We start from the raw sequence: 23706 nt of genomic DNA, 5'->3' as shown, positions 1-23706 counted from the left end.
GTTAGCATACGGTCTACTTCAGTTGTTAATTTGGTGTAGTATCTGATAGGGATTCCATCAGACTCTAGAGCTTTGCTCGATTTTAGCAATTTTGGCTGGTTTTCAATTGATAGTAATATCTGCATCAGTTATTTGGCGGTGGTGCAAGAATTAAATTGTAACAATACCCCTGTATTTTCATTTGTAAAGGAACATTTGAAAAATGAGTTCAGCATTTTTCCTTAGCTAACCTCTGTTTCAGTCCTTGTCTAATCCATGAGTGTCTGGACACTAACTTTGGTACTTTTATCAGCCTTTAGACAGGACCAGAATTTCTTTGGTTTTTGAGAGATTCTTCAATAATATTCTGCTATAGTAATCACTGAAGATTTCAAGCATTGCCCTCTTGACAACCAAATGAGTTTCTTTCAGCAGCTCCCTACCTATGGCTGCCTGCTTTGTTTTATGCCTGTAGCCCAGTAGTCTGTTTCTTTCAAAGGTTCTTTACAGGGACCATATACCATGGAGGGTCAAACTCTCATCATGATATGTTCTTCTATGTATAATATCTATCAAGTACAATGATGACTGTCTTCTAAACTGGAGCCACAGTTCTCCTACACACTCCTCTCCATAGCTAAGAGTTTTGAGCTCCTTATGGAGATACAGCAATGCTGTCTCTTTTCCGAGCTGTCTGACAACCTATATCCTTTTACTTGTTCTAGCGCCCTTTGTACTTTGGCAGTTATTGATGCTACAATTACCTCATGGTCACCGATACCCAATTTCTCAGAGGTGTCAGGGCTATTTGGTGCTATTAGATCCAGTATGTTTCCATCTTGAGTGAGCTCTCAAACAGAATGCATTTAGTAAAGTTGTGCAGGACATCTTGTGACAGTCATCATTTTACTTTTTGTCACCAGTCTTCTGACTGGTTTGATACAGCCCACCATGAGTTCCTCTCCTGTGCCAACCTCTCCATCACAGAGTAGTACTTGCTTCCTAAGTCCTCAGTTATTTGTTTGATGGATTCCACTATCTCACCACTTACAAAATTGTAATTTTCCCAGTTGACTGTTGTATGATTAAATTTTTTTCCTATGATGACAGTATGATTGGGGACTTAGGTTTTCTGTAAAGTTTTCAGTTACATCTGGAGACGATCCTGAATAGTACTAGACTTTGCTGTATGTTTCCCCATAGTACTAGGGCTGAGTAGTGTCATCCCAAAAGTAAACATTACCATAAATGTGCTCTAGGAGCAAGTTTAATTTATTTCACCACAAAAATCGGTTTCATATTTCTGTGATCCATACATAATATTCATGTACTCACTGCACCAATTAATATTACTGGAGCAACACCAGTACGTGTTCAGGATGTCCACAACAGAGCCCCACTTCCATCAACAAACCTCTACCCTGGTCGCATATAACTGGCCGTAACAGTCTATTCGCAAATGCAAATACATTTCATGTCTTTCAGAGCTGTTGCAGTCACTGCAGTGCACGTTCCTTTGGAAATGCATGCATGGCAGAAAGAACATAGTATCATGCTCCTTCACAACACAGACACTGCAATTTCATACTAATTACAGTTCACTGATTCATTTTTTCAATGCTGTTCACTGCCTATATAATCTTTCTCCCGAAGTACAAAAGGAATTGGAGTAACCAGTATCATAAAGAATGCCATTAATTTTTTTAAGCTTAATGAGCTAATCTGAATGACTTGAGGCTGAAATGTTAATAAGAATATTTTACAAGACAACCACTGTTTTTCCCTGAGGCAATATGCCTAGTCTGTGAAACTCAGCATTCAGTATTTGATGTTTCATATTCCAGAAAAAGAGCTGACTCAAACTATTTGTTTACTGAATAGACCAAGCCTACAAATTATTGTCCAACTTCCAACAAAATCAACGTTTAAAATCATCATCAAAAAATTCGAGAGCTACAAGACACTTCAGACTGCTCAATTCAAATCTGTCAGTCTCCAGTACCTTTAAGGGGTTTCTTTTTGTGTATGGACACTCTGTGTGTGTGTGTGTGTGTGTGTGTGTGTGTGTGTGTGTGTGTGTGTGTGTGTGTGTGCGCGCGCGCGCGCGCGTGTGCGCATGCGCTTTATGTTCTTAATTAAGAACCTCAGAATAAATGTTCAAAATGTTCTTTGCTTGTTTCTACACATGCAAGCACTTGGCAAATTATTGTGTGTCACCCATTTCAGATAAGCCTGGAACACAGTTAATGATTTCGCAGGCTTCCATGACTCAGTAATGAAGAACGTGTTAATTATTAATATCTGTTGCATAAATTGTCTGTGACAGCTTCACTAGTAACAACCCAACTATCTGAAATTGTGGGATTTTGCATGAGATTGAACTGGTACTCTCCTATCCATCCATGTTTATGTCATAGTAGATAACGCCTAATAAAGCTTGAACAATGTGACTTGAATGTGCTGAAGTCTCATCCTGCATAAACCACATACTTCCACTTACTTGCAAAGGTACACTGTAGAGAGAGCCTGAAAGATCATTTTGAATAAAGCCTTTGTAAGCAGCATTTGTAACTAGTGTTGGGAGGACATATGGACCTACAAGACAGTCATTTACAAATTGAGCCCCACATTAAGACTACAACTGGTGTCTAGCCTGAGTTGCACCATGAAGATTTTTCTTGTGGTCACAAATGCTGGCAGTGAATATTTGCTACTCCATCTGCTGCAAAAAACTGTATCTAAGAACAACAGATCTGTAACAAATGACTGGCATGTGAAAGAACCTGCAAATATTGGAAATGACGAAGTTACATGAACTGCCCACGAAATACCCTGTATAATGCACCACGTTATGGCAATGCAACACATGCCAACATGTGTATGTTTACCAACTTGTGAAGTGCTTTCTCCCTAATCAGACATAGGAGCAAATCACGGTCTAACTCTGTGCTACAGATCCTACCAGTACAGGAACCCCCTCCTCCCTCTTCCTTAACCGCTGATTTTAAAGAATTGAATTCACACATATAAGAGAGATTCAAATGTCTGATTACAAATGAGTTAAAATATCTGAAGTTTAGCACTTCATTGTCCCATCTGGTTGAGTATAATCTGGGTAATTTAAACTTTGTTTTAAGAAAAACCTGTTTTTCTCATATCTCAATGTTTATGACATCAAATCTCCTGAGCTGTGTGTTGTACATGGATATAATTTTGTGGGTGCATTAATTGTTATATGTGGATACTGTCTGCAAAATGTATTGTAAATAGTGTTAGTAGTAAAGAAATAATAAATTGAATTATCATACCTTATGTTGAAGTTTGACTGCATGTACAGCGAAAAGTAGAATGTAATGAAATATTTTCTCTCTCTCTCTCTCTGTGAGTGAGTGAGTGAGTGAGTGTGTGTGTGTGTGTGTGTGTGTGTGTGTGTGTGTGTGTGGTTGGGGGGGGGGGGGGTCAGCAAGAAAAACTTTCAAAAAGCTTTGAAATTAAGTGTAAAGTTTGTTGGAAGACACTAAGTGTTCAGATCCTCAAATAGTGGATGAATCTATTCTGGGTAATTTGCGTACCTTGAGGTTTGCTGTGTAATGACATATTGTGTCAAATCTTTAATGTACAATTATACTCTTCATGAATAAGTTGTGACAGAATTTTAAATTTGGCCAATAACTTTTGTTGCACCTGGAAGCCACTAGAAAGGCAACCTGCCACTGGGATTCGGTAGCCATTTTAGTCTTAAGATCCCAGCGACATGAGAATAAATAGTAGGAAGTATTAGCTGACTCAGATGCCTTATGTCAGTAAACTTGTTTTGAACAGCTGTGGAGCCTCATGTCCATTATGACTCATGAGGTTACAAGTAAAATTTGCTTCTGCCTACCCACCCACTGAACCTATATCTGCCTTGGTTGATCTCTACCTGCAACCTATAGTACAAAGACATCCGCCCTATATTAAAGACACAAACCACTTCCCAGACTGTCTGAAATCTGTGACCACTCCAACCACGTACCTTACTTGTTACCACTGATACCATCTCCCAATATACACACCAACATTTCCTATGTATGTGGTCTGTCTGCTGCTGAACACTACATCAACCAGCACCCATCTGTGGCAAACCAATGACATCATTCCTGCCCACCTTAATCAACTTTATAGTTACGAGCAACTACTTTACCTTTGAGGAGCAGACAAAAAAAATGTATAAAGGCACAGCCATGAGAACTAGGATGGTTCCTTCCTATGCCAACATTTTCATCGGCTGCTTGGAGGGGGCTTTCCTGGCATTCAAAAGTCTTCAGCCTCTGATTTGGTTCAGATACATTGATGACATCTTTGTCATATGGACTCATGATGATGATGACCACCTGTTAAAATTTTGATACCTCTAAATACATTCTCCCAATTAAATGTCACATGGTCCCATTTCAAATCCCATGCCACTTTCCTTGATGTTGACCTAAATGAGTGTTAGCTATACACTTTTCACATTAAACCTACAAAGAAACAACAGTACTCACATTCTGACAGTTGCCATCCTTTCCATGTCAAACGCTCCCTCCTACACAGCCTCGGCATTTGAGGCAAATGTATTTATTCAGGTGCAGATTCTTTCCACAAATGCACCACTATCCTCAAGTCAGTGTTCATTTTCAATGTGCATAATTACCCCACCTTACCAGTCTAGTTGAAAAGCAGATTTCCTGGGTCATCACATTGAATACTGGTATTGCTGGTCCCTTCAGATGACAACTCAGGAGTACATCTCCTGTCACTCAGTACTATCCTGGTCTTGAATGGATCAATCAGCTACTTCAACACACCTATGACTTCCTTAAATCATACCCTGAAATGTGGTCCATTCTGTCTGACATTTTGCCCACTACACCTAGAACAGCTTTACGCCCCCGCCCCCTTCTCCCATATATCCCAGTAAAACCCTATGCTCCTAGTGCACTTATTTCCCTACCTATGGCTCCTACACCTAAGATCTGCCCTGTGTTAAGACTTGGACTACGCACCCTCCTACTACCAGCCCTGTAACTAGCAAAACACACAAAATCAGAGGGAGGGCCACCTGTGAAAAATATTGTGCACCAGCTGTCACGTAAACACTGTTCAGCCTTTTACATTGGTATAATTACCCCCGGTCATCAGTTAGGATGAATGGGCACAGACGGAGGATGTATACTGGCAACACACAGTATCCTATTGCACAATGTGTTCTACAAAATGTCAGTCATGACCTCAGTGCCTGTTTCACCACATGTCCCATATGGATTCAACCCCCCACCTCACACCCCAATACCAATACCAATTTCTTAGAACTCCGCAGGTGGGAACTGGCATTACAGCATGTCCTTGCCTCTTGCCACATACTTTGTCTACATTTACATTAATTTCTTCAGTTTCAACATTTCTTTTATGTAACATCCCTTTATTTTCCTCGCTTTTAATTTCCTGTATATTTTATTTTCTGATTTGTCTATTCCATCCCACCCTCCCTCTGTCTATCTACCATAAATAATGCAAATGCACTTAGCTTTCCATTCTTAGTAACTCTTGCAGGATGTTTTGTCATTAATCTCCGTCTTCTACTTTTAAGCTATCAGGCTTTCAAATCTCATCCAGGGCAGTCCCCAACAATCACTCTTTCCTTCTCATCTTATCCAGTAACACTCCCTTAACTCAGGGTTCCGTGCGTGGTGTGGTTTTGTTTCTTTTTTTTCTTTTCTTTTTTTTTAAATTCACTCCATTTCCTAAAACTCACCAGTTTTTTTCCCGTCATCTCTCTTCCTTTCCCTTCAACTCTTATGCCAGGAGGAGAAGCCACTTCTCCAAAAGCCTGCACATTTCCACAATTTTTGTGTGTGCCACTTGGTAGTAGATTTTTTATCTGTTCAATTATATTCTATTGTCAGTACTGAAATTTCACCTTCTGAAGATTAATACCAGACAGCCATTCTGTGTCTCTCTAATTTTTTGGCTTTCTCAAGTGAATTTTCTTTTTGATTCTATGTGTTGATTACATGCAACAAGCTAAAACAGTATGTGAAAGAAGGCTTCAACTCTAATCCTGCATTTTGTAGGCATTACTCTTAATTCATCTGAGAGACCCTAGGGCATCATACAAACTGAAAGAGAACTTCAACAAGAGGGAGTGGTTGGAGCAGAAATCTTGAGATCATCTCTAAGGAAGGATTGATGTGAAATTTGTGATAATAATGCCAAAATTACAATGTCTGGTGATGTAATATTGTGTTATAGTCAACTATTTATTGAATAACAAGAAAAAGAGGGGGTTTCATTTAACATGTACGAAATGTCTTTCCCAGGAGGTGTAAGTTTAAGCCATCACCACATAGTTTGAAATATTGCACAGGCATGCAGAACTTGAAGAGACTCTTTAAAGACCAAGTCTCTGGAAACTAGTAATTTACATTACTTTTCCAAAACACACACTGTTACATATTTATCTGCACTTTCATTATTGCTGTCCTACTAATGTGAAACACTCCCTTCCCCATTGCCTTAATATCCAAAAACAAGGAGCTCAGAATTTTGTACAGGAGAGTTTTTGACTTGTAGTTTGTACTAAATCCGGTTATCAACCTACTGTTAATTTTCATAAAAACTGCAGTTGTTATCTCAACTATTTTTTTCATTTATCAACTACTCCCCCCCCCCCCTCTCTCTCTCTCTCTCTCTCTCTCGCACACACACACACACACACACACACACAGAGAGAGAGAGAGAGAGAGAGAGAGAGAGAGAGAGAGAGAGAGAGAGAGAGAGAGAGAAAATATGTTACATAACACCAGTAATCATCAGCTTTCCACATGATATATACACACAGACTGTAACACACCAGAGAAAGGAAAAGATAAAAAGTCTCCATTTTGACTTCAGCCAGGGCATAATGTTAGATTCCTCCTCTGCTGTAACTGTCACTGCTTGAATACGGGTCTGAATTTGACCCCAATTTACTCATAACTCTTTTTCTTCCCATCCTAACACTTTCTCTCTATAGTTTCCTTTACACATGTTTTTCTACTCTGCTATTTAGTTTCACAATGTCATCTCTTGTTAGTTATCAGCCACTGACAATCGTTCCTGCCACTTCTTAATTCCTATCCTTTCAAATCTCATCTGTTTCTATAATTTCTTCTTGCCCCACTGTCGCTAAGTAATTTATTCCTCAGTTAACACTAGGACCTTTATAACTGCAGTTTTATCACTATGAAATACAGTTTAATCTTCTGCTCTATGTTCCTACGCAGTAGCACCCAAGATTCTGAACAACATTTCTAAATTTGGAGAATAGCTATTCATTTGTTGTTGCATGGGAACTAAACATACATTTTTCCTATCGTTATATGGTTGTAAATGAATTGAGTTTGTGTTTACACAATTAAACAAGGTTGTGTTCCATTTGATGGGCATTATAAAAAATAGTTAACATTATCATAAAGTATGTTTGAACTAGCAATTCCACAAACAATTTCTCCCATATGGATACAAATACAAAGGGATTCTTTCCTGTGGAAGCTAGAGACTTCAGAAATCTACGAACATATGCTCAAATACTAACAAAGAATTTACCAAAATTTACCAAGAAAAGAAAATAAATAAGTAATCAAAAAAACAAAATAAAAATTACAGCTGATGCATATTTTTTCACTAATCCAATTTGAACATTTAAGTCAGTTTGTGACAGAATTTACTTTACATTTTAGCCAGAATTCCATTTCTATTTTGACAAAAGTTTTTTTAACTCTTTACTGAAATGAACAGAATTTTTTCAATGACTATACATTTCAGGCTCACAATTACCGGTCGAGTAACAGTTGTTAGAACAATAAATGGCCCACACAAATGAAATAATCTGTTCACTTTCACCTCTATTACATAACAATAGTATGAAATTTGTTTCAAAAATAATTAGTTTGGAGTAATGGAGAAATTAAAAGTAACATAATTTTTTGTTCTGAACGGTACAGAACATTACAATTTTTAGCAATAATGAATTCAATATGTTTGAAATAAAATGACTCAATAATGCATATTCCAAAATATAATCATATTATATGCAGGAATTACACTTGTGGGAAATTATTACTTATAATTACTTCTGACAACCACATTACAAACCTCTAGGAAATCTAATTACAATACAATAATTATGCAATACTTCAGAGTTGAAAAGTGCCACAGGAAACACTCATATAAATTACCATTACAATTCTAAATTGCCGTAAAAGCTTTATTCCTAAAAATATTCATAGCTGGTACAAAAATATGTTTTCTTTGTCACGCAAACTTTTTAGTTTTTTTATGAAATACACGAACACAGTTAGTTGACACAGGAACTCCATTAGTATGTGTATTACAAAAATTTAAAAAAATACTTACAACCATAGAAAATAATTATTTTCACAACTGGAGTGATTGCATTCTAAAATCTCTGACTGATATATGGAAGACAAAGACAATTTCGAGACAAATCACCAAACTTCCAATTGAAGAGACATGTCATGAAATGCTTTCCATTTGATTCATAATGTTCCATTAGTATATTCCCACTACCACATAAACACAGAAAGGCAAAAGCACAGTAACATCACACACATTTACCCAAACATCCCAACAACAAAGTTCATGAACAAACAGTATATTTGATAAACATAACTAATACCACATTTCAATTAAGAAAATAACTTTGCTTTATTTACACACAAGAGGACATTGGACATGTTAAATACACTAAGCAGCCTAATTATAGCGTGAGTGATCTAATTTTTATGTCATGTATCTGCTGAGAGGAAAGTGCTCAGCTTTTAAGTCTTTCAAGCTTTGTAAATTAGAAATAAATAAATAAATAGTAAAAAAAAGTTCTCCTCAGCATTGTCATTTCTTTTTGCAACAGATTACAGGCTTACAAATTACCTGATAACCAATAACCGAACATACAAAATTTATATTAATAAATGTGATATTCAATATAAATCAAACTTCTGGCACATGAATCCTTTTTTCCACATCCCACATATAGTAAAATTAATTTCTCATTCTATAGGAAAAATTATATGCAAAAACTTAGACCCACAGATGACCAGACATGTATATGTGCGATGAAAGTGAACAGATATTATAACTCCTGTTCTCGAACAGTTGATGAGCCTGAAAGAATACAGTTTAAACTCAGTTCATAAAAAGTATCAGCAACAAAAGTAATACAAATATAAAGTTAAAGACATATAACCACAGGAAAAATCTTCTAAACATTTCCTGTTTGTTGAAAAGTAATAATCTAATTCCAAATCAAAATCATAAAAAAGTGTTAACTGTATAAGATAGGAGACAAAATTATATAAAATGAATCAAGGATACAATGTGAAGGAGTTGAAGTGAAGAAAAAAAATTTCCAAATCTTAAATTTGGAGACTGAGTAGGTATACTTCAATAACTGAAAACAAACAGCAGCAAAAATGATTCCCTTTTCTCTGACGTTATGTTTTCCTCCCTCTAATCATCCCTCTCCATTTTTTATATTACTTACTTCTCTCAGCTCCCTCCCTATATTTTTATTTCCCTTTGCACTGAGTAGTTTTTCTTAAAGTACGTCGCATTTTTCATCAACTGATAGCTGGCCTTTCATTATCAGGAAGGTAGATTAGAGTTTAATATCACATTGACAAGCAGGTCATTCCAGCTCAATAAGAGGAGAATGGGGAAGGAAATCAGTCATGCCTTTTCAAAGGAACCATTTGCCTCAAGCAGTTTAGCGAAATCACAGAAAACCTACATCAGGATAGTTGGAAGGGATTTGAAATGTCGTTCTCCTCTCGTCGATCTCAGTCTCTCATTATGAAATCCTACTTTTAACATATAATTAAAATTTAACATTTACTTGTACCTATTGTCCCATCTAATTTGGGAGGTAAACAGATTTTTTTACTCACCTCCTGCATATACAACTCATATCTTTTCTCTGTATTTCGTATCTTTCCTCTTCTCCTTAAAAGTAAATTGTTTTGAACTTCTGAAAGCTTAAGCTTCAGTCCTGTTTATTAATTTGTGTGGGCATGAGTCTTGCTTAAGGTGCTTGTAAGTAGAAACCCTCCCTTGCTTAAAACATTTCACACAAAATGTCATGCTAATACCTGGACGAGATCGTGTGATGGAAGAACTGCTATGTATCTTCTCTAAGAGACAGAGCATAAACTTGAAAAGGCCTACTATATTGCAGATTTCCTAAAAATATTAATTACACTGTTGGGGCAGATTTTACAGGCATTGCAAATATGTGGTAAATTTAGAAATAGACGACAGTGGGGAATTAAATTAACATGTATCATTTTATATAATTACATGAGGGCAATTGAAATTTGTAACATTCCCAGATTATCCTCAGTCTGACGTTAAACTGACCATAGCAGACCACACTGGATGCAACATAACAAGTCAAACAGAAAGCAAGCCAGCACAATAGTAACAGAAGTACTGTATGAACATGGATCCAAGCATCCCGAGTCATGTTTCCCTCAGTTTCCTTAAATCACTCTAGAAACAAGCAAGAATGGGTAATGGTTCACTACATACTCTCATCTCTAAAGACCACTTTGTCAACATTATTCAAATTAAACAAAAAATGGATACCCTGGATACCTAACAAGAATGCATTATATGTAAAAACAAAACAGCAAATGTATAATATATGTGTTTCTATGTTTTGTACAGTTTTTAATTTATTTTGAACCTGTAATGTTAAAATGACTATGCTCAGCATTACGAGAATTAATTCATTCACAAAATTTGATGAGTGTGGCTAAACATACTGCTAACAGTTCCCTGCATTGTTTGATGACCAGAACTCGTACACTTACTGCACTCTGTACACGTCAACAAAGTGCAGGGGAGGGGTGGGGAGGGGAGGGGAGGGGGAGGTACAGGGGGAGGGTTGGTTGATTGACTGATTTTGAGGAAGGGACCAAGGAGAAAGGTCATCAGTCCCATTGGATTAGGAAAGGATGGGGGAAGGAAGTCGGCTGTGCCCTGTCAAAGGAACCATACCAGCACCTGCCTGAAATACTTTAGGAAAATCATGGAAAATCTAGATCAGGATGGCCAGATGCGGGTTTTAACCATCATCCTCCCGAATGCGAGTCCAGTGTGCTAACCACTGTGCTACTTCGCTCGGTCACGGGGGAGGGACAGGGGGAGAAAGAGAGGGGGAGAATATTAGTTTTGTATTTGTTTATGTAGAGGTGGTACAAGCCACCACTTAACATGCACCATAGAGTGAATATTGTATATGCATCATCATGAATATAGCTTTGTAAGTCACAAAAGACTTTCCACAACTTCTTACTGACAAAAACAAAAAGGCTCTATGACAGTTGAACTTTGAGCATCTGAAATGGTTTCCTCCTTCACTGAATGACATGTTACTACGATAACAATGATGTATCATTTGAGGAAGACACAATGCAAGAGATTGGGTAATTTATAGCAGAACATGACACATACAATTTTCAGATCATAATTTTTTGAAGTTGCCAACAGTTTTGATTTCTTTCGAGAATAATTTCATCAGTTCATGGTCATATATTACAACGACCACATTTAAACAAGAAAGCCAAAATTATTTAAATGAATTGCATTCTGAGTTTTCTCACACAGAATGTTAGATGAAAACTGTAGCAGAATCTAGAGACTGAAAATTGTATCTACTACACCACAAACAATAATTAAGATATTAGCTGGATTTCACACAATAGTGAAGCTGTGGCAGACAAAACTGTTTGTTCCAGTTTGAAGAGAAACAGTTTGCATGCTTTGCTGTGAAGGAAAGATGCATTCAACAATACCATGTACCAGTTGGTGCAGAGAGAAAATTGTTATCAAGGGCAAACAGAAACAAAATTTTCAACTTTCCATTACTAGTCTATTACCTCGTGCCATCACAGTAAGAGATTAGGAGCCTTCCGAATATCAGACGCAAAATATGCATGCACAAAGATAGTGTGCACTATTTAATCCTTATTACAAAAACATATTACTTTAGAAATTAATTTTTTTTTTCTGTAAGGGTCCTAACTCTCCCAGTTTTACATGCTTATCTACCAGTGAGTCATACTGAACATCAAAAGATAAAAAAATCTACTCACCAGGCAGCAGCAGAATACACGCATAAAAGACAGTTGTAATGGGCAAGTTTTCCAAGCCAGTGCTGTCTTCTTCAGGCAGAAGGGGTGAAGGGAAAAGAAAAAGGGTGAAGGAATAGGATTGGAGAGGTCTAGGAGAAGGGTTAGATTTCAAGAAATTTGCCCAGAACCGTGGGTTGGGGGAGACTTACCACACATGTCCCAAAATCTACCCCTTTTCCTAGACCTCTCCTGTCCTTTTCCTTCAACCCTCTTCCTTCCCCTTCAACCCTTCTACCTGAGAAAGGAGGCACTGGCTCCGAAAGCTTGCCAATTACAACTGCCTTTTATGTGTGCGTTCTGCCACTGCTTGGTGAGTAGCTTTCTCATTTATCCATTTATATTATTTTGTCAGTAATTGTTTGTTTTCATTGAACTTCAAAACAGATGCTTGCACAGGGGTGCCACAAGTTTCCCCAAGTGAAATTCCCTGATATTTCCCTGCTTTCCAGACAAGTTTTAGCATTTTTCCCTGACAAATTTTGTCATCTCAAGGGTAGTGAAATGTTTTTAGATGGAGAAAACAAGCCAAATGGTATGTGTGTTTCATTAAAACCACTGATGTTATTTTATTTCAATAAAACTAAATATATTTGGTGACAAAAATATGCATCTTGTTAGAGTCACAAGACAGATTTAAAATACCTTCACTGGTTTCATAAATAACCTCAGAAAAAAGTAAGCCTCTTGAAAGAAGTGTATAAGGCAGGGAAGAGTTGTATAAACCAGCACTATAGGCGACCGCCAATAAAATGTTGCTTCTAATTGGTTCGTTATTGTTGGTTATTACTCTCTGTGTTACGTCTATTATTTTACAGGTATTGTGTGCTTTTTCTTTCAAGAAATACCTGAGTACATAGCGTACAAACTGCCAACGACTGCCAGTTTTCTTCTTATTGTCCCTACTTTGTAATGTATAAACTACTTTCAAAGTTCCAAAATGCACTAGTATACGTAAAATGTCTATAAAACACCACACTGTACAATGTACTTGCGGTGTGAGAGTCACAATTTCTGAAATTTATTGCCCACTGCCCCAGCCTGCTGAGAAGCACCGCAGTCCTTGGTCCATGGATAAATTACAAAAATCCACTGCGTTATGCCGCACACAAACAAAGCTGACCTGCAGGCAGATCAGAGAGAGATCCAATTGGCAGGGCCTGCACATTAGTGGCAAACGAATGGCTTCAGATCGGCAGGCCTGCTCCCAGAAATGGCCTGTGGTTTTGGCCTGTCATGGAAGTTCACTTGTGTGGCCACATATTCACATTCCACATCACCGTGTTGATGAAATGAGACTGCGGTGATCCATTCATGCAACAGACAACTTTCCTCTGAGAATCAATACTGATGAGGATAGGTAGTAACTCTCTGTAAATATGATCACAGAGCTGCAGACAGGCACATAGAAAAGACAATCACATTCTCACAACTAAATTTTTGGCCACAGTCTTTGTCAGAAAACGAGAGCAAACACATTCACACAATCACTCACACACAACTCATGCAGTCATGACTGCTGTCTCTGGCCGCTGTGTCAACAGTCTCTCAGAATCAGAGCCAAACAAACCACTTCTCAAGCCTTCCTGCCTCTCGTTGGCAGCTGCTAGGCTAACGGCAAGAAATGGTGGGCATCACTGACAGCAAGGTGAGGGGACTGGTGGACAAGCAAGAAGCTGTATGAATGAGGGAGTAGGGAAATGGCACACTTACTCGGCTGCGCCCAGCCAACGACGATGCACGACATATCAGTGAACAAATGATGCCATCTACCGACACGAAAACGAGATTTTTCCAGTTTTTTTTTTTTCACATTTTCCTGATTTCCCTGACACATTTGAAATTCCCTGATTTCCAGAACTTGTGGCAACCCTGTTTCACTGTACGATCTAATGGCTGTTCTCAACAAGGTACATCTAGTTACATTTCTTTTCAATAAACAAAGAAATTTGACAGTGCACTTAACCTTGTTAAATGAATAAAAACCCTGCTCTCTCTTTCCTCTTTAAGCTTTTACCAACATTCTATGACAACTGAGGCAACACAAGATAAAAACAGTCTTTAAGAAATAAGGCATTCAATATACATTAACAGAGGAATGAATTTCTCCAAAAAGTGAAGTTGAAATAAGAAGAGACAAAAGGGGTGATTATTTAATTAAGGTAATAGCAAAATTTGTTGCAAGCACAAGGAGGGCTTATGAAAAGAATACCTCAAATAGAGCATGGCAGTTGTTAAAGAGAAGGAAAGAGGTTCAACCAAGTGGTAATAGGAAGTGATGGAATATCTGAAGTAAACGAAATTATTCAGAAATATCTAAGAAAGGATTTAGAACACAATGAAAATATGATGAGACAGAATTGTTGGTGAGTACTTGCCTTCAGAAGCCAAAATGTGTAGTAACACCAACAGGCATAATGCTATTCCTATGTCCATCGTCAGTACAACACATTTTGACTCCAGAAGACAAGTACTGGCCAGAAACACTGCCTCATAATTGATACAAAAACAATAATAGTACAATAAGGGAAAAACTAAAACTTTTGTTGAGCAGACAATGCTTATCCTCGGTTAAGATGGCAGACAGCAAAGTCACTGAAACTGCAGAGAAATGAGTACAATAGACCAAAACTACTTCAAATTTCTGCATAGTTACAAAGAGAAATTGAGAACACAGATAGTCAATAATGAAGAGAATGACATTCTAGATATAATTTCAGGTAATTTGTATTTAACCATACCAGGTATAAAGAAAAGAAAGATGCATGGAGATGTATTATAAGGGGCAGTCAAATGAAACTAAGATACATGGGGAAAAAAAGGAAGTAAACTGTTCATCGTCTCAAAAGTAACCGACTTAACTGTAAGACATTTATCCCACTATGAGCCAAGATTGTCAATGCCTTAATGGAAAAAGTTTGCTTTTGCTTATGGAATTGTGATTGTACCCAGGTGTGCACCTATTCATTCGAAGCAAATCAACAGCCACAAAGGTCTTTCTTCAGGGATCCAAAAATATGGAAATCACATTGGAGAGAATGGGACTGTATGGAAGATATGTAAGGCCTCCCCAGCACAACTTCTAGCACATATGTGAAACAACCTCTGTAACATGTTGGCAAGCACTGTGTTCCAGAAAGTCAGTGACCAGTGGCACCTTGAAGTCAAACAAAAAGGCCATCGTGACTTTCCTGGAGCTGGCGTGCCTGTTGTTTCGCTACGCTGCAAAAGTTTCACTGGGAAGTCCTTAAACATCTTCTATAGAGTCTTGATAGGTCCCCAAATTACTTCCATCTTTTCAAACCCAGAAGAAAAAATTTGTGGCAGTCTATTTGTTTTGGATGAAGAGGTGCATGAACAGTCTGTTTACTTTTTGCCATCTGTCTCATTTTCATTTGAGTGCCACTTATATATTAGAAATGATTAAAGCTGGAGATAATCCATTCAAAAGTAGGTTGCAAATTGTTAACAGAAACTTTGCAGAGAATAATATTCTCCCAAAATTGGAACGATGTTGTAATTACTCTATACAAAAAAAAGGAAATTGGAAGAAAGAAAGAACTACAGACCTATGAGTCTCCTTTTCATAATATACTAGACATACACTGAAATTACCACAAAACAGATAGAAAAAAAAAAGATTAAAAAAAAACTGACGAAGTGGATATAGCACAATTAACCAATGGCAGATCATGAATGAAATTGTAGAATGGAGCAACGAGTAAGATTTACTGCTTTGCCTGGGTTTCATTTATTTTGAGAAAGCTGTTGAATTAGTTAGTTTCACCCAGAGAAACAAGGCATTGATTCTGCAGTATCACATGTCAATACCACCTCACAGGTGTTGTTATGTCGGTAATGGAATTCTAAGTTTCTGTTCAACGCCAATAGCAGTCTCGCAGGATCTGGCAGACCTAACAGCATGGGTCCACTGAGCCACACCTCCAGCATCCCTGTACTTCCAGCCCTCTCTGCTGCTGCAATACAGAACAGTTGGCAGCAGCTGCTCAGCCAACTCGCGCTTCGAGTCACCTCGCTACAGGACAACACCTTGTCCCATTGTTGTTGCTATTATACGAGCTTGACTCTATTTCTTGTGGCAACGTTTGCAATGAGTCTCGTACATTTGGAGAAATAAAAGTTAAGTAAATCTTCTGTTTGCTGTGTTACTTGTTCACTAAACATTTCGCTCCTGTCCAGCATTCCTACAATGACAGTTGCCACACCACTCTGTAGCCCACCTCCCCTTACCAATGAATACAGTCATACACAGCATCTGACAATGAGTCATTGAAACTATGTGTGACAGTTAAATATAGTTACTTTCTTGCTGCCCTGCCTTTTTTTTTTTTTTTTTTCTTCTCCTCGATTCACTGTCTTCTGAGTATGCAGTGTTTGCCTTGCTTGTGCACTTTATGCTCTAGGTTCTGTGCTCATTGCTTTTGCAACCCTTTCTTGCCTTCTCTGTGCTATTTTTGCTTTTTGCTGGATCACCTGCAGTTGATCTAACTCAGTCTATTCAGTTTCAGAGTTAACAAATGCTGCAACTGCTTGAAATAATTCATCACTTCAGGATGGTGCAGATGACTTCACACAGATGCCGAACACAATGGCAGTGCCACCGCCTATGTACATGTGCCACCATTTCATGAGTTGGACGAGGCAAAGGAAGACTTGTCAGAGTACCTCGCAAACTTCACGCAGATCACAGCACATCACGTACAAGGTACTGACATTCTTGTTTCTTAACCACTGTGGGACTGACTATTTATACATTTTGTGCCAAACTATTTCCCACACCATGCCCTGTGTTGGTAGACTACGAGGAACTATTGCAGGCACTTATGAAGCATTATGAGGACAAGGTTCAAGTGGCAGCTGCCTGTTACAAATTCTATAGGCTACATAAGCAACAAGGATAAACATACCATCAGTGTGTGACTGTACTGCCTGGCCTTGTTAGACAGTGTAGATTCAAATGTGACTGCGGCCAATATTACAGGGATCATAAGGCTCGCAACGACATCAGGCACAATGTAGTTGACTCTCGAATTAGGGAACAGATCCTTAAATACCCATACTACTTCTTGCATCATGCTTTACAGACACTTGACTGTCAAGATTCCTGCGAAAGTGCAGCAGACAGTTTTGAGGTGGTGCCTGTTTATTCTGTAGATAGCCACAACAAGCAGGCCTCACCACTGTCTCGCTAACAGCAGCAACAGCCACAGCCCTCATGTAACAATGTGTCATGACCAGCACAATGTGTGAAGTCGTGTCCTCACCATAATACAGCACATGGCTGCCAATCTTGCCCCTAACGTGAAGCATCCCCCCCCCCCCCCCCCCCCCCCCCACACACACACACACACTTTTTTTTTTTTTTTTGCAGCAAACAGGGACACGTACAGTCTGTGTGTTTGCAGAAGTGTAAGGCACCCTTGTTTGCTACTCCTTCATGCAAGTCTAAGTCACAAACAGCATGTAGTGTGTTTTCAAAGTCCCAGTTTCATTAGTGGAAAACTACAGTGTCATAGCCGTTCAGGAGAGGTTCCCAATTCATTTTCTGTGCTATGTGAAGACGACAAACTTTTTGGGTCTCTCACTACCACTGGACAATCAGTCCATTTGCAACTTGACACTGTCACTTCAGGACTTTGCTCAACTGAAGCATTTACGAATTCTTGGCAAACCTCAGTTGTGCACATTGGACCACACGCTGAAAACATATAATGGTGAAGATATTCCTGTATTAGGCACTTGTAGCCTTCCTGCAACTTTACGAAATTTGACAAAGACAGTGACATTTACAGTGCTTTCTTCCTGACATGTTGCTAATATTTTTGGTCTTGACTCTTTCGATTTGTTTGAGTTAAGCATTCAGGACACTGTAACTTCTGTTTCTGCCTTTGATCCTTGGGGGACTGTTGCTAAGTTGTGTGCAGAATTTCAGGATTTGTTTTCTGAGGGTTTAGGCAAAGCCAATACTTTTGTTGCCCATGCCACAACGAAGGGCAATGCACAGCCACAGTTTGTTAGAGCTCATCCTGTACCCAAGGCTTTCCAAGAACAAGTGTTTCAGGAACTTCCTACAAGACAGTGGGGTCATATTACTGCCAGTCAATGGGCATCCCCTCTTGTTAATGTAAAGAAGCCATCCAGCAGACTCTGGCCGTGCTCCAATTTTAAGTAAACTGTGAATCCTCAATCACTGACAGTTATCACTTGCCATGTCCAAAAGAACTGGTGGATAAATTGGGTGCTGGCCATTGCTTTTCCAAAACTGATTTGCACAACACTTACAAATATATCTGGGTGAGCAGTTACAAGAAGTCTTGGTTATTAACACTCGATCTTTTCAAATTTTGGAGCCCACCATTCGGCAGTGCCTCTGCACCAGACATATGTCACCACTTTCTGGAGCAACTGACTGCGAAAGTTCCTGTTTGCTTAAATGACACTGTCGTCTCAGGTTGCACTCCTGAAGAACACACTCTGTTTCAAGTGTTGTCTGAAGCTAATCTCAAATGTGTGTGTCTTTACAAACTGAAGTACTTAAGACATGTCATTAATAGCCAGAGTGTTCACCAATTGCAATCACATTTGCCCTATCTGTGACTTTCCATCCCCACACAGTGTGCAGGAACTGCAATCTGTGTTAGGGAAGCTCACATACTACATCCGATTTATTCCTAACACCATTCAAATTGTGGCTCCCTTGAATTGCCTGTGCAGGAAGAATGTTCCTTTCGTTTGGTCGCTGGAGTGCTGGTCTGCTTTCCATACGTTGAAAGATGCTTTGCTTAGTGACCATTTGATCCTGCCAAACCTGTGGTCTTGCCTGTGGATGCTTCCCGTTACAGCATCAGTGCAGTTTTGTTATATAAATTTGGTTTGGTCGACAGTCCCACTGTCTTTGGTTCAAAATTGTTGTACAAAGCTCAATGTAATTATTCGCAAATTGAAAAGTGTCCCGCCCCATTGTTCATGCTGCGACTTAAATTTCACCATAATCAAATCCATCCATGTTAAACGTGTGATCCTAGTGCATGCATTGCGCGTTCAGATTTCATGCCTATCTGGATGCAGCAGTCCTCACTGCCTCCAGCTCCCACGGATCCCGCATCATCAGTGTTAGTCCCAGAATGGATGGAAGTCAATGCCCTATCACGTTCATCACTGTATCGACAGCAACTACCGTCTGGGGTGGGCCCCCCCTTTCTGGTGGCTAGCCCACATGCCACCTCGGGTCCCTCTGCAGTTGTCAAGATGCCTCCATCTTCATTTGCTGATCTACCACTAGATGTGGGTGCACACCCTCTGCCTGGTTTTTCAGAATGTTCCTGGGCAGTCTCAGGGTGTATGGCAGGGCGCAGGTGGGAGCTCGACACCAGCCCCAGTTTCGACTCCCATCTCCTCATTGCCAGTTGCATCCGACCCTCTCCCCATTGTCGTCTGCTCGTCTACACTACACAATAATGAGGAGATTTGAGGGGACAGATGTGGTACCATGTATTGATACCACCACACAGGCAAGTTTCTGTACAACACTAATAGCAATCACACAGGGTCTAACAGATAACAGACTCAATGGCACAAGTCCGCTGACCCACACCTCATCGCACTCATACTTGGAGTCATCTCGCTACAAGATGCCATGCAGACAAAGCTACAACCTCATCGCTGCTGCTAGTGTATGTGCTGGACTCTATGTCTTGTTGCATCATCTGTAACGAGTCTCGTACATTTGGAGAAATACAAGTTAAGTAGATCTTCTGTTCCCTGTGTTACTTGTTCACTAGTCATTTCTGCTCTTGGCCCGCTTCCCTACAATGACAGTTGCCACACCACACTGCTCACCTCTCCTTCTGTACAAAGTTGTACACAAGAGATTCAACCTATGTGAATATAGTGGAACCTCACTTCACGAGCACCTCCCATAAAGGGCAATTCACATAACAAGCAAAATAAATTGTAAAAAATGACTCATTAATTAGCAATGTTTTGCATAACAAGTTGTGATCATTCAGCGTGACATTGTTTTCCTTAATGGGTGTTTCACACTATGAGTAAGATTCTAGAACAAATTATGTTCGCTATGCGAAATTCCACTGTATACTGAAGCTATAGTCATCAATACTGAAGCTTTCATTAGGCTTCATCAGGATAACGAGAAATACAGAACTGAAATAGGAATGGCATACAGTGACTCAGTGTCACCGAAACTAATAAACAGTTCTAAAGGGAGTCTTTAATTGTGGAAAAAAGGAGGAATGTGATAATGAAACAACTTTCATTAGACTGATTACTTTGTACTGTTTGCATTTAATGCACATTAACTTCACCAAGTAATGTAAGAACTTAATAGATCAATAGTTTGAAAGTAGGCTTGAAAATTAGTTAAGTAAGTTGATCAGTTTTTACATGTAATGCAACTGAAGGCAATGAACATATGGACGGCAAAAGAAATGAACAGAATAGTGAAAATGGCCTGCATTTCTTTTAGTAAACTAATCAGAACTTCTTGTGTGTCTGAAATAGAAATTTTGCATCGTGTATTAGCAGTGTTGACTTATGGCAGTAAGGTATGGACCTTGTAATGACAAAACCTTCCAAAACTTGGGAGTGAGAGATGGATATTGGTAATTACTAAGAGACTGTGAAATGGACCAGGAAAAAGACCAGATGAAATATGTAATAAGTACTACATTGAAAATGAAGAGGAGGAGGACAGAACACATAGACAAGAAAATGTATGGCAGATGGACTAGAGAACTTGTTTACTGGATTTAAAAAAGCAAAAAAGAAAGATAAAGATGATACGCTAAAGGAACGTGGGCAGGTGACACTAGAGAACATGCAGGAACAACATGGATACATACATGGATACATATATCTGAAAACCATGATGCATGGAAAAATCTAGTAGAGGTCTTTATCCAGCAAGTGAATGTCAAATGGACGAGGATGAGATACAGATGGCATTTTAAACATCACAGTTAGTATTTCCATTAAAATTACCCACAAGTTTCTTTTTTTTTCAAATCTCTAAATCATAAAGTCTGAAATTAACTGAACAGTTCACACACCTTTGGATACATCCCAGAGCTTTACTTTGCGGTCTGCTCCACCAGTTGCAACAATTCTGTCAACAGGACTCCATTTTACTGCATGGACCTCTCCTTCATGAGAATCCTATTTGAAAAAAGTACACATGGAGGTAAGTCAGTGAGTCAACCTACTACAAATAATTTATACAATAAAGGAAAATCTTTATCAGGGATGTTCATCTTCACATCATAATTTATAACATTAATTCATTAACTCAAAAACTATTAGTCTGAATAACTTACATTATTAGCTGTGTTTTCTTATTTATATTTCTATCACTTAGGAAATTTTGATGAATAACAGGAGTGGTGGATAAAAGCAAGCTATTATGACTCTATATGCCCTTTCCTCAAATGATGTACTGTAAAGTATGGATGAAAGGCAAAGGCAGATTCCATATTTCTAGATTTAGGGAAAGCATTTTACACAGCCCACAACTGCAAACTGTTAATGAAAGTACAAGCATATGGAATAGATCCCAGACATGAGAGTGGCTCTAAGACTTTTTAAATAATAGAACCCAGTATGTTGTCCCTGACGGTGAACATTCATCAGAGAATATTGTCAGGATTCCCCCAGGGAAGTTTGATGAAACTGTTGTTATTTTTTACAGACATAAATGATCTGGCAGACAGGGTGAGTAGCAATGCTGCAGTGTACGGTTTGTTGGGAGAATTAAGGGAAAGGGTGGCTCACCTGTAAAAGGGACTGCGTATGTGAGCTAGTGCGACATATTATTGAGTACTGATCGAGTGTTTGGGATTAATTCCACGTCAGATTAAAAATGACATTGAAGGATTTCAAAGGTGGGCTGCTCAATTTGTTGCCAGTAGGTTCAGACAAAAACCAAACCGGCATCTGGCAATTGAAGCTGACTGAAATTGCAGAATGATTCTATTGCCGCCAATGTACATTTTGGATAAGGACCACAAAGGTAAGATGCAAGAAATTAGGCCTCATATGAACGCATGTAGACAGTCATTTTTCCCCCTCACTGTTTGTGTGTGGAACAGGAAAGGAAATGACTAGTAGGGGTACAGGGTACCCTCCGCCTCACACTGCATGGTATTTATGTAGATGTAGATGTGTATTACTAAGCGATTATCCTGTGGCAGGGAACCCAGACCCAATTGCAGGTTGCCAATCAAAAGACTTTCAACGTCAACAAAAAACTGACTTTCACTATTTCATATGAACATTAACTGAATTTAAAAAATTAAATTGGTGACATAATTTATGAATTAAGAGGTATAAACCTATGTGCAAGACAAGTATTACATTTATAAATTGTGTATACAATTTGGGGCAGACTAATTCACCACATGCAAATACTCTCCAGTATTTCAAAATCACAGCACTAAGTGACTTGCAACAAACTTTAAACGTATCGTCAAACCTTTATCAGACTTTTTCTCACTGACAATCGATCTCACGAAATGATAAAAAAAATTGATCACTTAAAACATTTTCACTGTTCATGCAGGGAACTTCAGCATCAGACATGACATTTTAAACTTCTTCTTTACTACTAAAAAGTATTTGTAACACAAATATACCTGCAAAATTATAAGATTGCACAACATTGGTTCAGGAGGTACGACATAATAAAGATTGTGATGCATGAAAAACTAACTTTCGCTTAAAATGGGGCGCAAATTACTGAGGACATATTCATCCAGTGCTTCAAAATGAGAGCAGTTAGCAAATTCCAATGAACTTTAAACATAATTCCAAACTTTTCTAAACCTTTTCGCACTTACATGCTTCTTGTTGTCGTTGTTGTTGTTGTTGTTGTCTTCAGTCCAAAGACTGGTTTGATGCAGCTCCCCGTGCTACTCTATCCTGTGCAAGTCTCTTCATCTCCAAGTACTGAACCTACATCCTTCTGACTCTGCTTACTGTATTCATCTCTTGCTGTCCCTCTATGATTTTTACCCTCCACACTTCCCTCCATTACCAAATTGGTGACCCCTTGATGCCTCAGAATGTGTCCTACCAGTCAATGTCTCTTGCTAATCAAGTTGTGCCACAAATTCCTCTTCTCCCCAATTCTATTCAGTTACATGATCAACCCATCTAATCTTCGGCATTCTTCCGTAGCACCACAAGTTTCTACTCTATTCTTGTCTAAACTGTTTATTGTCCATGTTTCACTTCCATACATGGCTACAAGCAAGAACACCTCACAAACATGTCCCGCTATCTTTGTCTGCTCAGACCGAAAGCTTAATGTGTGACTCTTGTACATGTGGCTATTTGCTACTCAAAGTTTCATCTTTGTGGTGAGTAGCAGTCTGTTGATATTCCAACCTAGAATTCCTACTGTTATATTTTATTTATTTATTTATTTATTCCATGTGATCTGATGGTACACAGTGTGCTGCAGATGTCGGAAAATATCAGT

General features: G+C 38.7%; 1 protein-coding gene across 1 annotated transcript in view; it reads right to left on the bottom strand.

Moving 5' to 3' along the window:
* Nucleotides 1–7677: 7677 nt before the first annotated feature.
* The window catches only part of LOC126194766 (autophagy-related protein 16-like), a 110695-nt gene continuing 94666 nt past the window's right edge, over nucleotides 7678–23706 (bottom strand). The window contains exons 7-8 of the mRNA XM_049933052.1: nucleotides 21281–21386; nucleotides 7678–9165 (exon numbers count right to left, since the gene is read on the bottom strand). Coding sequence (XP_049789009.1) covers nucleotides 9134–9165; nucleotides 21281–21386 — 138 coding nt within the window. The 3' untranslated portion in view covers nucleotides 7678–9133. The remainder of the gene's footprint in view (nucleotides 9166–21280; nucleotides 21387–23706) is intronic.

Source organism: Schistocerca nitens, chromosome 7 (genome assembly GCF_023898315.1).
Source record: "Schistocerca nitens isolate TAMUIC-IGC-003100 chromosome 7, iqSchNite1.1, whole genome shotgun sequence".
NCBI lineage: Eukaryota > Metazoa > Arthropoda > Insecta > Orthoptera > Acrididae > Schistocerca > Schistocerca nitens.
This window is presented reverse-complemented; position numbering and strand designations above follow the sequence as displayed.